The 14,499-nt window shown below is 39.7% G+C and overlaps 1 protein-coding gene across 1 annotated transcript; it reads left to right on the top strand.

The window, feature by feature from the left end:
• Positions 1 to 6,989: 6,989 nt before the first annotated feature.
• On the top strand, positions 6,990 to 9,774 carry noxo1b (NADPH oxidase organizer 1b; the record flags this gene model as incomplete). The annotated part of the gene is made up of 8 exons (XM_083993900.1): positions 6,990 to 7,064; positions 7,197 to 7,277; positions 7,375 to 7,447; positions 7,651 to 7,834; positions 7,931 to 8,133; positions 8,242 to 8,349; positions 8,814 to 8,931; positions 9,126 to 9,774. 8 exons carry the CDS (start codon positions 6,990 to 6,992, stop codon positions 9,772 to 9,774), a joined length of 1,491 nt encoding a protein of 496 aa, XP_083850026.1.
• Positions 9,775 to 14,499: the final 4,725 nt, after the last annotated feature.

Raw genomic sequence — 14,499 nt, 5'->3', positions numbered from 1 at the left:
TACTGCGTCCCATTGTGCATGTGCAGGAAGTGTTAATAACACAAGGGCTGATTTATGGCTTTGAAATTATGTCTGCAGTGTGTGTGTGTGTGTGTGTGTGTGTGTGTGTGTGTGTGTGTGTGTGTGTGTGTGTGTGTGTGTGTGTGTGTGTGTGTGTGTGTGTGTGTGTGTGTGAGTGAGAGAGAGAGAGAAAGAAAGAGAGAGTGGTTGGGTCTACATGGAATCAGATTTGCTGCATGACCACACACTGATTTATGACCTGACATAAATAATAAATTAATTAAAATGATTACACATATTATACATATAATATCACCAGATTTTCATCATGAGAATATTATTTTTTATTTTGTTGTAAAACTCGATATTTATGAATTTATTTTTTAATTTGTATTTATTTATTTAAATGTATTATTGATTTTTTTTTTTCATCTATTTGTCGGTTTTGTGTAGATGATTTGCATTGTCTCTGCAGCTATTTTTGCTCTTCTTTGTCGGTATGTCTGTTTATTTCGTTTATTGTCATTAAAGCTAATATTTTTGTCAATTTAATTTTGTTTATTTTCATTATTATAATTTTTTATGGATTTTATGGAGTGTGTGTATGTGTGTGTGAAACATTGGCGTTTCTAGATGTTCCTGAGTTTCTAGACGTTCTTATGCTGTATGTGCAGCTGTGTGTGTAAAGTAAAATCCAATAAAAACATTCAAATATAAACTCGATATTTATAATGATGTGTGCATTTATCTGTATAAAAAACTCATAATTACAACCAGGTCAAAACTGACCCCACTGCAGGTAGAAGTTTTTTTTGTATTTTTTTTTTGTGAGAGGCATTTAGAAAAAAAAAAATCAAAGTTGTAATTTATTGTATTAGGTAGGTCATTGTTGCGGCTGTCATGGCAATTTGTTTAGATAAGAAAAAATTATAAGTATGTTTAACAGGCTTAAAGTTGAAAAGGCAAGTCAAGGCATTGTCAAGGATCACGAGTACAACAGCATCTATTGTAATCATGTGACTCAGGCTTCACAGAGCAAATCCCTTTGACCTGCTCCACGTGCGAGCGCATATTTGGTTGACAAGCAGTGATTCCCGGCACTGGTGTAAAAATTACAATCTGGTTTCTTTACTCTTGCTTGACTTCCGTCTACTTGCAACTGCAAACATCTAGGAACTTCCCAGAAGCCCTTATCCACTGACTCCACCTTCCTTTGTGCATGATTAAGCCTGGACAAACATTTGGCGACGTCTTCAGGGACGACGTGCCAAAGCATGGGCTGAATTTCACATCTGCAGCTTCCTACCAATGCAATCTTTATTGCACGTGCTGGAAACAGTATCCGTATGAAATCAGTATGACATCAGATCTAAATCACACTCATCTAATCTAATCAGCATTTTCATTGAAAGATAATCAAACTGGTTTTGTTTTTGGTATTCATGTTTTTGGTTATTTTACCACAGAACAAATGATAATATGATTTCCAGAATGGAATCTGGATTTGATTTTTTTTTATTTTTTTTTATTTTTTTTAAGTTTACAGCTTCTAACAAATCTATCTCCAACAGCGCAAAACCACCAGTGTCTGCAGAAGAAATGTCTCAGGGTTCCATGTATATATCAAACATGAGCTTGATGTCTCAGCAGTTACTATGAGCCGCTTTACACCTATTCTTGCAATCCAGAGGAATTTGGTAGTGTTTGTCCTGGGGCTGTGCTGCCGGCCATAAAAAAAAAAAAAAAGTGTCTCATGTCACGTCCTCACCTGAGTTGAGGTCATTGCTTTCCTCCTCACATCTTTGCTCTCTTACTCGCTGCTGTTTTACTCTCATAAAAGAAATGAAGCCAATTAAATATGTGCTCATGTGACCCCCACCGTCCCCGAAATCAAAAAGTGACAGGAAACACATCTTTCTTCCTTGTTCTTTTCACGTATAGATGATAATAAACGTCATGTGTTCAAAATAATGTGTGACAAATATTGCTATGGTAACACGTACAGAGGGATAGCTGCTGTATGAGCCATGCACCTGGACAATTTCTCTGATATTTCCATTGTCAGTTTCAAGGCAGGCTACACAAAGAGGTGATTGTGAGGCCAGTCCAAATCAAACAAAATGATGTGTGGTGCTATGTGGAAAATCCTGATCTTTTTTTTTTTTTCTCCCCCCACACAGACAGGCACTGTCTTTTTGACAGCAGGAGCCATTAATCTTAGGTATCAGATCCTTTGCATAGCTAAATAATGAACTGATGCTTACACTGGCTTACAAAGATCATATTATTAACCTACAAGTGATCTCCACGAGTCCTCAGTGTTGATGCTCGGAGGAATGTTCACCAACAACTTACAATGGAGAGTTGTCAGAGAAGGCGGAGGATTTCTAAACAGTCAATGTAGTAAATCTGTCATTTGGGTAAATGTTTTTGTTGCTTGATTCCAAGTGAAACTAAACTGATTATAGATTGTACATTGAGCAATAGAGAAAATCTCTGTGTTTCAACATCAGTTAATCAAGTGTTCATTGTTCTGAGGAAACATTACAGAATTTCAAGATCAGGGCAGGTGAAAAGAAACAAAGTAATTGAGTATTCTTTTGATATCTTGTTTTGTTTCTTTCTATTCTATCTATTTATTTTGGGGTCTCAGTAACTATACAACAGGATGGTAGCCGGCTCTTTAAGACTTTTCTTCATCAGATACAACATATTAAATATCAGGTCACTGACCGCATTACTCTAAATCTGAAGAAGAATATAATATAAACACATAATCCTTAATCTACTAATCCATCCCTCAAGGAAATGGGGCCAATGACACATTTATGACTCTTTACAACAAAGCAATTAGACATTTCAGTGCAATAATTCTTTCTTCCTTGTTTATAAAACCAGTATAGTAAACCCTTTTCTGAAGAGTAACATTTTAGATACCTCAGAGGACTACAGAAAAAAATTGAATAGAACCTCTTGAGTTTAATGAATTAAATGATTTTACAGAAGGTCACAATTTTTCTGTTTTTGTTTTGTCTTGTTTTTTGCAGCACTAGAGATAATTAGTCATGATAGTAATGTCAATAACTTCAGGTCAAATACATAAATGTTAAATTCCAAGGTATCATTTCTACTTGAGTGTTAGAACAAGAATCACTTTCAAAATACTGCTCCTGGTTTACAAAGCACCACATGGCCTTGCACCTCAGTACGTCACTGATGCTCATCACTTATACACTTCAGCAACAACACTTCGGTCAACAGGCAGTGGCAGCTTATTCATCCCTCACACCAGATCCAAATGATGTATGAACACCTTGCCTGACACAGTTAGACATGCCACATCAGTTGCCAGATTAAAAACCTTTTTTAAAAATCTTTTTTCGACAGCGTTCTGTTGAACTGTGTGTATGCATGTGTGCATGTGTGAGTTCAAGTGTGTATGTGGTGAACATGGCATACATACGTTGTTTACTTGCACTCTCTGATTGATTTCTAATTGACTGTTTTTACTGTAACTACCTGTTGTGAAGCACATTGAGTCTGCCTTATGCGTGAAGTGCGCTTTATAAATTAAGTTGAATTGAATTGAAGATACAAAACACACAGCAAGGAGACTGTCCTGGTGCAAGTAAGTGGTAAAAAGTAAAAGGCAGTCCAGTACTGATGGGTCCGAGGCACTGAGTAAACTGACTTTCTGCAACAATGTAATGGTGTCTGTCAATGCAAAAACTCAGCTTTTAAACTCAAGTGGCTTGTGCAGCCTAGGGCAGTGTAGTTTGAGTGCCTCGGACCCATCAGTATCGGACTGCCTTTTACTTTTTACCACTTACTTGCACCAGAACAGTCTCCTTGCTGTGTGTTTTATATCTTCAGCTTTTTTCATCCTGTGTCCTTGAAGAGCACCTGAGCGGTTCATTCACTCTCACCCAGGGCAGCACTCACATTTCTTCTATTGTTCAGTTGAATTGAATTGAACTGAACTGAATTGTGGCCAAAATAAGTTTTCTCCCTAAGATAAGGTTAAAAGTTCAGTGTTCCTTTGCGTGGAGAGCAGCCAGTTGAGGTGGTTCGGGCATCTGCCTCCAGGGCGCCTCACTCGCACATCCAGCTGGGAGTGAAGTCTGTGGCTAACTGGTGGATCTGGTGGATCTGCTGTCCCTGCGACCCGACCGCAGATAAGCAGTTGAGGATGGATGGATTGGTGGATGGATGTTTCCTCCAGCTGTTGAAATGATCTCTCCATTTTTATCTTAGTTAATAGAGTTTTTTTGTCAATGCGGATATAAGCATGCCGTGCAGTGTCCAAAAGGTTATTTGTGGTCCTATACATTTGAACTTTTACATACTGCCACAAGGAAATGTCATCTAAGGGCGTTGCAACAAGTTCCATATAGCTATGCTGATGACTCAAAGCATACTGCTGTATTTTCTGATGACACAGGGCCACGTACTTCCCTTACATGTTATACATCAAATTACAGATGGCAGTGAAGTGTCTACAGCTCAGCCAGGACAAGTCTGAAGACTCAGTCTGCATGTGAAATGCACACACAACTTTTTAGAACCTGATGCACTAACTATTATAATAATCTGCCGAACAAGAATAAGCCCCATATTTGACCTAGAATTGCTCAGTCATACATGTGCTGACCACGACCAGTTTTAAAGTTTGTTTGCTTCAGAACTCTAAGATCTATTTCTTTGTTCTTGGTCCTATTTATCATATTTGCTTTAACGTATTAACCCTAAAGATGGTTGCAGCCTTGTAATTATACCCTAAATCAGAATGGAAACCTATGGTATAGCTTCTTTTATTTGTTTGACTTCCTTTTATTACTATGTTCACAAGACCGGCATCCCTAAAGACCTGAGGGCAGGGAAGGTCGAGAATTTCAGAAGCCAACTCAAGACCTACTTTGTTTTGTACAACTTTTTAAAGTGTAAATTACATTTTTATTTTATTTAATGCATTATTTTTTATGTATACATATGGTGATTTAGTGTTATGTCCTATCTATATTTCATGGGGGGTTTTTTGTTTGTTTTTAATCAAGGTTTTACACACCTCACAACACCTCCTCCCATTCCGCATTTTATGAATTTATTATTTTACTTATTGATAACAATTGGTTTACTGCTCTGTGCGTAAATGGGTGTGTGTGTATGTGAGTAAGTTACAGTAGATGGGAAAACTGATACCACATTCAGTAAACTGTTAAAATATGGAGCGGGAATAGGCTGAGACTGGTAGTTTGGTTTGTCCAAAGGTTACAAGCTCTCTAATAAACGTGTTTTCTTTCCCCTTCTGTGTCTTTTTTTGAGCAGTTTTATGTTTTGCAAAAATGTGTATTTTACCAAAAATGTTCTACTACTGTACATTCACTAATCTCTTAAAGTGCTGATTCTTATTTTTATATGAAATTATTTTTACCTATTGAAACATAAAAGAAACTGAAATGCGGTCTATGTGTCAGAGATTTGAAAGTCAGGTTTCTACGTGGGAAAACTGTGATAAGATACAGCTTAAAAAGAGATCTGGCGGCTTGCACCCACAATGACGTTAATACGAGAGCACAGATGATTAGATATTAATGTGGTCTGATGGACGCAAGTACCTGTCAGACCGCTGCTGACATTATTCTCATGCCACAGTGGCATGCAACACGTTGCACTGACGTTTTACACTACGTTTTAATGCACGTGCAGAATGTTTGCCCAGAGTCATGGTTTTAGTGGGAAAAACCTCATGTGGCTTTACACTCAGGTGCTGACATTCTCCCAGGTCACACAGACAACTGGACAGTCCTGACCTTTTACACCGTAACACTGGGTGTGTTTGTGTCCATAAAGTCCTGGCAGCGCTTCACACAAGGACTCTTGCCCCAGCCATCAGATGATTAGTTGGGATAACCCGGTCTGACTCTGGCCCTCTCATGCAGTCCTCACTTTGAAGAAACACCTGCTCACCCCAAACACACACATGCACACCCCTAAATATTCAGTAGACATCAGCACACAGACAGACGCACAGAGAGCTGATAAGGCATATTGCTGCCAGATGACAGGTGTGAAGTGATTGCACGTGCAAATATGTTTTAGCTGCGAGCGCTGAGGAAGAAATGCCAGGAAGTGCTCAAGGAAAATAGGAATGTAGAAGCTGATAAAGAAATAATTCTTGAGAGGATAAAAACAGGTTTGTGTGCAAATAACTGATGCTGAGGAAACATAGAAAACAAAAAGCATATTCACCATCAAGGATGGTAGAAATTGTTACAAGCTGTTATCAACCACTTTAAATTACAGCGTTGTGTTGTTTATGCATAGGCATTCAATTGAAAATGAGTGAGTAAAAGAAATTTATGCAAATTTGGCCCTGCAGACAGAAACTGAAGTATAGCCTAAACAACTTTCAACGACAAAAGAATTTTGGGTCATACCACAGCAGCTAAATGAACAAAGAGACAGACTGAGGAGAGATTACAGAGGCAGCACAGACACTGTTGTTTATAATAAGCTAAGAGTTAACCTGTGACCTATCAGATGACTGGGGTGATTGATAATAGTGCAAAAATTGTGCATAGTGTGCTGAAGGGTGAAACTTTACTTAGTTTTCCTTTGCTTTTTGTCTTAGACCAGATCCTTTCCAGATACAAATATAGCCTGCAGATAACCTATAGCCTACAGATAACCCACCCTAGTTATTTTTTTTTCTTTTTTCCCAGTCATAACATTCTTCCTCTGTAAAGGTTAGGGTTAGGTGGAGGGAAAACATCACCGCTAAGCGCGTTCCGTGCAGGCCACGCCCCTCGGAGCTTTGCATCTCTCTCTTCATCCAGGTGCTCTGGAGCCGCCTCCCTCTCCCCGCCCTCTGAACCATATATATTGCGGCCGACTCCTGCTCCAGTCACAGCCAAACCAGGCAGACAGACAGACGACTGAAGGCCAATCTCTCAAATCTTCCTGCGAGCTTTGACACAAAGAGGCACACGATGGCCAGTGGAGAGCGCTTTGTTATCAGTGCCCGCATCATCGGATCGGTCCACAGGGACTCACCTAAACTCAAGGTAAGTTACGGCCACGGATGAGACACGCTTCTTTTATGTCGGTTGATTATTTGATTATTTGTATCACACATTGATTTTTATTTATTATTTTTTTTTTTTACATTTATTCATTTATTTATTTATTTTTTACAGGTGTTCATGACCTCTGTATTGTGGTCTGATGAAACGGAAGTGATTATCTACAGGTCCTTTGGGGATTTCAAGAAATTTCATGTAAGTCAAATCGACATCATCAAATAGATTTGTGATGAACAGGTTTGGTAATGGAAGTCCTAAGCTCACTGAGAATATATTCTTATTTTTCAAACAGAGGCAGCTGAAAAAGAGCTTCCCTCACTTCAACCCTCTGAAGAAAAACGACAGACTGATCCCCAAATTCAGAGGTAAGATTATTTTTGGTTTATTTAATTTATTACATCAAATTGATTAGAAGTTATTCATCATAGCATTCCATAAATCTGAATTAATATTTCTTCAGTTTAAAATATGCACACATTTAGGCCATAATTCATGAAAAACAAACAAAAATAAATGTTGTTTCAAAGCTGGTTTAGTCACTTTGGAATATTTCTTTTCTCTTTTCCAGGGAAGGCCATGAAGGCCAACCTCCAGCAGAATGGATCCAAGAAATCCGTCAAACGCATGAAGTTTCTGGAGAGCTACTGCGGTGAGCTGCTGAAGTGCGACCAGAAAGTGACTCAGAGCTCAGAGGTCACACGCTTCTTCACTCCCAAAGACCAGGACCTGCAGCCAGACTTCACCAGGAACAGGTAGGTGTTTTAGTTCAAATGGGGGAAAGCAGTGGCACAAATCAGGAGAGTCCTGGCTGTTCTCATATTTCATAACCTCTGTCCTCTCTCACACAGCGTCATGATCATGCTGTCCGAGGACATGCGTGAAGGATCAGGCGGTGGAGGAGGGGGTGGTACTCACGGCGGCAGCATCACCCACCCGTTTGTCACCCAGACTTACCGCTGCGTGGCCCCGTACGAGACCAAGGACACCAAGAACCGTCCATTCAAGGTTGCTCTGGACGAGAAGCTGGATGTTCTGATCAAAGACCCTGCAGGTCAGTGTTTTTACATCCTCGAAAATACAACCAGAAATAAAACGTTCATCTTCCCCGTTATAAACTTTGAGCTATATCACTCCAATCACCATTGTTTTCTTTCTGCAGGTTGGTGGCTGGTGGAGAATGAGGAAAAGCACCTGGCTTGGTTTCCTGCTCCCTATCTGGAGTTACTGGAGGAAGAAGACGGTGATGATGCTGGATTCCAGACAGCAGGTGAGAGATTCACTCATCTAAGTTCAGTTTATTACACGCAACCAGAGGTGGACAGAGTACTCTGTAAAAGTAGCTCAGTCGACATGTTAAAAAGTACTTGCTTTTGAATTTACTTTAAGTAAAAGTAAGAGTAAGAGTATTTTTCACATCAATGAATTACTATATTTTTTTCTAAATGAATTTAAGGAGCTTTTAACTCTTGTTTCTGAGAATTAACTCTTTGAAACCACCTGCATTGATGTGCTGCTTTTAGGGGTTAGCGTTTCCTTCTTTGACAAACACAGCTTGTGTCCAATAGGATTTTAGAAAAAAAGAAAAAGAAAGAAAAAAAAGAGCAGACCTGAAAGTAACGAGTACTTTTCAGCCTTCCTAGAAATTAACTCGAGTAAAAGTAAAAATATTTGTCTTGGAAATGTATTCAAGTAAGAGTAACTCAAGAATGTGTTGTTGTTTGTGGCCTCTAGGTGCCCTCTATTGTGCCGTGAAGACCTACTCCACTAAGAAAGATGATGAGGTGTCTGTGGCCATCGGCGCTGTGGTGGAGGTCCTGAGGAAGTCTGACGACGGCTGGTGGTTTATCAGGTATCTAGCTCATCTTGTCTGTCTTTACATCACAAACATTCCATTGTCTGTATAGAGATTCAGGAACTGAACTGAACTGAAATAAGAGCTGAGGGAAAATACCTATATCAAATGACTTCCCATGTTCTTTACAAACCATGAATTATGATCTACAGTTTGAAATAATTTTTTCCCCCTTGTAATTCTCTCACCAGATTCAATGGCAAGGCCGGTTACATCCCCTCCATGTATCTGCAGCCGTACAACAACCCACGAGCAGGTGTTTTCAGCCTGCAGAGGAAGCTGCACAGCTCCTCCCTAAACCTGACAACCAGCCGGGAGCCTCAGGGCGTGAACCAGGAAAGCAATCCAGATATGAATGCTGCAGGTCCATCCAGAGGTGCATCCATCCTGCCCAGCAGGCTCCACAAGGCCCAGTCCCTGGACGTCCTCTCTGAGTCCTGGTCTCAGAAGCAGCCGGCGAGGGATCCTTCGACCTCAGACGGCCGCCGGCGAAGCAGCAGCAACGCCAGTGAGGATTCCAGCCTCTCCGGCTTCTCCTCAGACAGCGAGTCTTCCGCGAGCTTGAAAGATGAAGTGCAGCGCCGGAGTCCCTCAACCACGCACGTCAGCGACAGCGGGCACAGCAGCAGTAATTCCAGCCCCACAGGCCGCCGCAGCCCCGCCAGTACCTCCGACAGCTCTGGATCGTTCATGTCCGAAAGCAGCGACAAGGCCCCCAAGATGCCGCCACGACCCAAGACCGAGGAGATCCTGACCCGATGCACCACCATGACCCGCAAGGCTGCCCTGGCCACCAAGACCCGGCTTCATGTTCAGTCCGAGTCCATCCAGACCCGCTGAGACTGACACTTTACACTACAAACACATAACTTAACTATATTCTTAATCATAACCTTGTTTATTGAAATTCTCTATTAATATCGTGTAGCCACGTAAACCCTACATACCTTTTTATCTCTCAAATTAGTTTTATGCAGCACTTCTGCTTCCTCTACTTCTATTCTTGTCACACCAAAGACTGATGAATCATCAACCTTGACAAGACAAAAGTATGCTACATTCCATTGAACAATCAAGGGAAGATGGCACGTTTGGCGAGAGCGTATTTGACTAATGTAGCTTCAGTGAAGCAGGAACAAGTCAAGGAAATGTTTGTGGAATTGTCATACAGTTGTAGAACAATATGTTGTCTAACTTTGAAGTCATTTAGGAGGAAATGTACATGGCTTTCTGGAGTTGTCGGGGTTAAATGTTCACTACTTTATGTTTCCCTCTTTCCTTTTTATTCCAGTTTGTAACAGAAATCTGTGTAGTTCTGTACTTTTAGATTTAAAAAAGATGAAAGAGAGGATGTATCATTACATTAATGTACCTTTCCTTTACTTTAACATTTACAGAAATACCTCACCTTTTAATGAATATTTAATACTACTTAGTTTCTCTTAATGTTAATGGACTTGGGGCTTCAACCTTGTAAAACCACAGTAAAGAACACTATCAGTCAGCGGTCTCAATAGGAAAGTGAAAGCCTTGTGATCAGATCTGACTAATGTGGTGAATGGGTTTGTACTACATATGACCTATTGCCTTGTGAGTGTCTAAGTTTAACATTAACTGGTCAATAAAACTGAAGTTTGCACTGACTATCTTGTGTCAAAGACAAGCGTGGGCAGGTAATTAAAACCTACTACAGTATGAAGGTTATCATCGGGTTTTTTACTCTTACTTTAACATGACCTAATTTACCCCTGGAGACAAATAAATTCTCAGTTTCTGATGTTTCTACAAATGTATGAAGTAAAAGAATACAGCCCTGAAAGTGGAATAGAAAAGAAAGAAGAAAAAAAATCCAGATAATGGAACTAGCACCGCAGATACAAACAATTTATTCTACACTTTTGGAAACACATTGCCTTTTTAGATAAGGATTTCTTCTTTTTCATCTAAGTACTTCTCATTTGGGGCCCATATTTGCATGTCCTTTTTGATTACAAAACAAGTCTAGGTGCTACTGTGAAAACTTCAAGGCCCTAACTCCACAAAGCAATGCAAACAGCCTGTATCCAGATGTGGAATTTCAGGGCTTGTGTAACTTTTTGTCATAACAAAGCAGTCACTGCTGTCAGCCATGCAGTAAGCCATGTCGACCTGGATTTACCATCCAGCCTCGTAGACTTTGGTTTCTCTGAGTGTTTGACCTGAAATCTACAGGTTTTCTCGATTGTTTACACACATTTTCTGAAAGCATGCCTCATACTCTCAGAGCTCTACACAGAAATCAAAAAACACACACACAATCCTGCAAAATCAAACTTTACATTCACAACAATGTTATTTCTTCTCAAAATGGTATTTTGTTTTCAAATGACACACAAACCATCATAAAAGACATTTAGAAGAACCAGTTAAACACTGATGTGCTCAATGGAAAACACTATGATAAATGGAAAACATTTCTTATCCGTTCAGGACAGTACATACATACATAAGTGTGAGAGAACACCTATAAGAACAGAACACACACATACATGGTAACAAATAAATTTTATTTTGCCCACAAAAACAATGTACACAGTGTACATCCCAACCAACACAAAGTTGCATATACAGTGGTCTACATACAACAGATCTCAGTCATTCATTTTGCAAAACTCGAAGCACAATTCTTGTGCAATAAAAAACAGCTGTCACTTTGATGAACTTCTGATGCATAATGGTAACAATAAGTGGCAAAACATGAACACAAATAAACCACACGTGTCATCCATCAAACAGAATGACTCAAAATTGATCACACTTGTTTCTCATGATGTGGAAACCAAAATAAACCACTTTAGAATACAAGAAGACAAACAGTGATCATTTCTAATGACATTCGGACTACTGCCATAGACCATGTTCTTGCGCATGGCATGACAATGAGGGAGGCCAAAGCATCAACCATCAATAGATTCTATTGTGTCCATAATCTGGAGATTTTAGACACCTGAGGGTTGCGTGAGAGAGAAGATGACAAACTATGTTACATAAGATGGTTCTTACGTTTCAAAGCCACAATGATCTCCTCTTATGTATATGGAAGACTCAAGAAGTGTCAAAATATGGAATAATATCAGAATGTATGTTTTTAAACACGCCCATGAGAAATGATTGATTTCCTATATTCTAAAATATTAGCTGAAAAAAGGCCAGATTTTATTCATCATTGTCACTTGTCTGTTGAAGGTCACATCTGAGTCATACATATCCAACATAGTGAGGAAGATATTGCAGGTTAAGCAGCAAATGTGTAATGGAAAAACATTTAGTAAAAACGCCACAACATTAAATTAAGACATCAAGTGAAATAATTTACCATCTAAATAAACATCCTTTTTTCTGCACTGGTGAAGATGCTTCCAACTTTTTTCTTACTTTATAAGATCATGTGGAAGCATTAAGTCTATCATTAAAGCTCTCAATTAAAACAACAACTCTGCAATTAATTCATACGCATACAATAATGAATGACTTGAGGTTTGTCGTCTGCCACTTAGAATCCAGGAGAACGGGTACTTCCTGTTAGAGCAGCTGTCAAAGAAGCACTGACGGGGCAACTTCATGGTTGCATTGCTCATCAAGAAAATTTAATCAGTTTCTGAACAGAACACTACAGCTGCTCTAATCTCTGTCATGACTCCATGATGGTCAGAGCTTCAAAGAGAAGACTATAGTGTTGGAGCTGAGTCTGACAGATGACATGAGATATGAAAGAAATCACTGACACACAAGACAGAGCCAGACAAGACAGAGTAACTGAACAGCTTATACTGTACATGTATTGTGGGTATAAACTGTGAACTCTACCACTGTTAAACTACTATTACTACTGTAAACTAATATAACAGTCTTAAGCAGATGTGCAATAAAGTAGGCTACATGGCAGTTATTGTAACACCGCTCGTGATGTAATGATAGTAAAATATTTTGACCTAGAATCGTTATGACACCTGTTATGCACCTTCTTTTGTTCAAGGTATCCCACAGAACCACACACCCATGCACAAACGCATATTTTCCAGTGTTTGTTTTTTTAAGATGGTTGGTGGTGTTTCGTTTTTGCCACAGCATACTGATTTATGCTGCTGCCTATGAAAACAAACAGAGTTCATTGGGTGTGTGGAGGAATTTTTTTTACTCTACTCACCCTCATGTCGACTAAGGGCTGGGAGAATTTTTAGAGTCCTCCGTGCCTTCTTGGAGTTACGGGTGGGGGTGGGGGGGGGGGGGGGGTCGGCGCATCAGTATTTGTCCATATAATGGTTGCGAATGGTGCTCATTTTTCTTCGTCCAAAAGGACACACCAAAAAACATCCAAATACAGACGAGCAGTATGGAGGTATTTGGATGTTTTTTGGTGTGTCTTTTTGGACGAAGAAAAGTGAGCACCATTCACAACCATTATATGGACAAATACTGCTGCGCGGACCCCCCCGTAACTCAGAGAAGGCATGGAGGACTCTGAAAATTCTCCCAGCCCTTAGTCTACATGAGGGTGAGTAGATAATGAGTGAAATTTGAATCTTGGGTGAACTATCCCTTTAAGTTTTCAACTTCACTCATTGCTCGTGGGAAACTGTTGAGTTAACCAATGTCTTCCCCGAAAAGCCCTATTCTTGATCATATTAACAGGATTTCCTATTATTTCCTGGTCACCACTTTGACCTTTGCACCACTCACTGTAACTTAACTATGAGCACTGCCATAAAAACTAGAAAGCGGGGGTGCTCTGAAAACTTTTGATTTTATGTTATTTTATCAATATAACATCATTTATTTTCTAAGCTAAAGGCTCGGGGTGGCAATTCTCCTCCAACAACCTTTGAAACCAGCTTTTCAAAAGGCCTTCACCTTAAGCCCAGATATTGAGATATCCTCCTGACACACACTTGACATCTTATCCAGCCATGACTAAACGCTGTAGTTTTGGTGTTGTGCTATAAATAGACTTCCTATTGTAAGTGAGGCTGGGTTTTTCTTCAGGGAGGCCACACTAACTCACGATTACACATGAATGAACTCTTTAACACATAACCAAAATAAGTGTCAGACCCCAGAGCTTCTTGCTTCTTTCATAACTATTATAATAGTGACAACCAAGAACTGTAACTATTCTGTTATATTATATTTTGTATTGTATGATTATTATTATATGCTTATGCACATTATCTGAGCAGCCTCATAATTTGCATTTGAGTTGCAGTTGCATCTCTACAAACAGTGGAGTTGTGTTTCTTTTCCTGAAGGTAACAATGGCAGTGCAGTGTCTTTTGTGTGTGTGTGTGTGTGTGTAATGGAACTGGCAATTACAATTGAGGGTTCCTGGATACAGTACATGTCAGACAGACACGTACACACACTTACACAGAAGCTGTTATATTCATAAAACTGATAGATAGGGATCTTGTATTGGCATCCCTTCCCATCAGCAGCTCACTGTTGACTAATTATTCACTGCACGTTTCCTTGTCTTTGAGCATAAACACAATAAATCCTCTCATGGGTGACGATGCCTCTCAAGGTGAA

Source organism: Trachurus trachurus, assembly GCF_905171665.1.
Source record: "Trachurus trachurus genome assembly, chromosome: 19".
Classification (NCBI taxonomy): Eukaryota; Metazoa; Chordata; class Actinopteri; order Carangiformes; family Carangidae; genus Trachurus; species Trachurus trachurus.
Note: the sequence above shows the minus strand (reverse complement) of the source record. Positions and strands in the feature narration are given on the sequence as shown.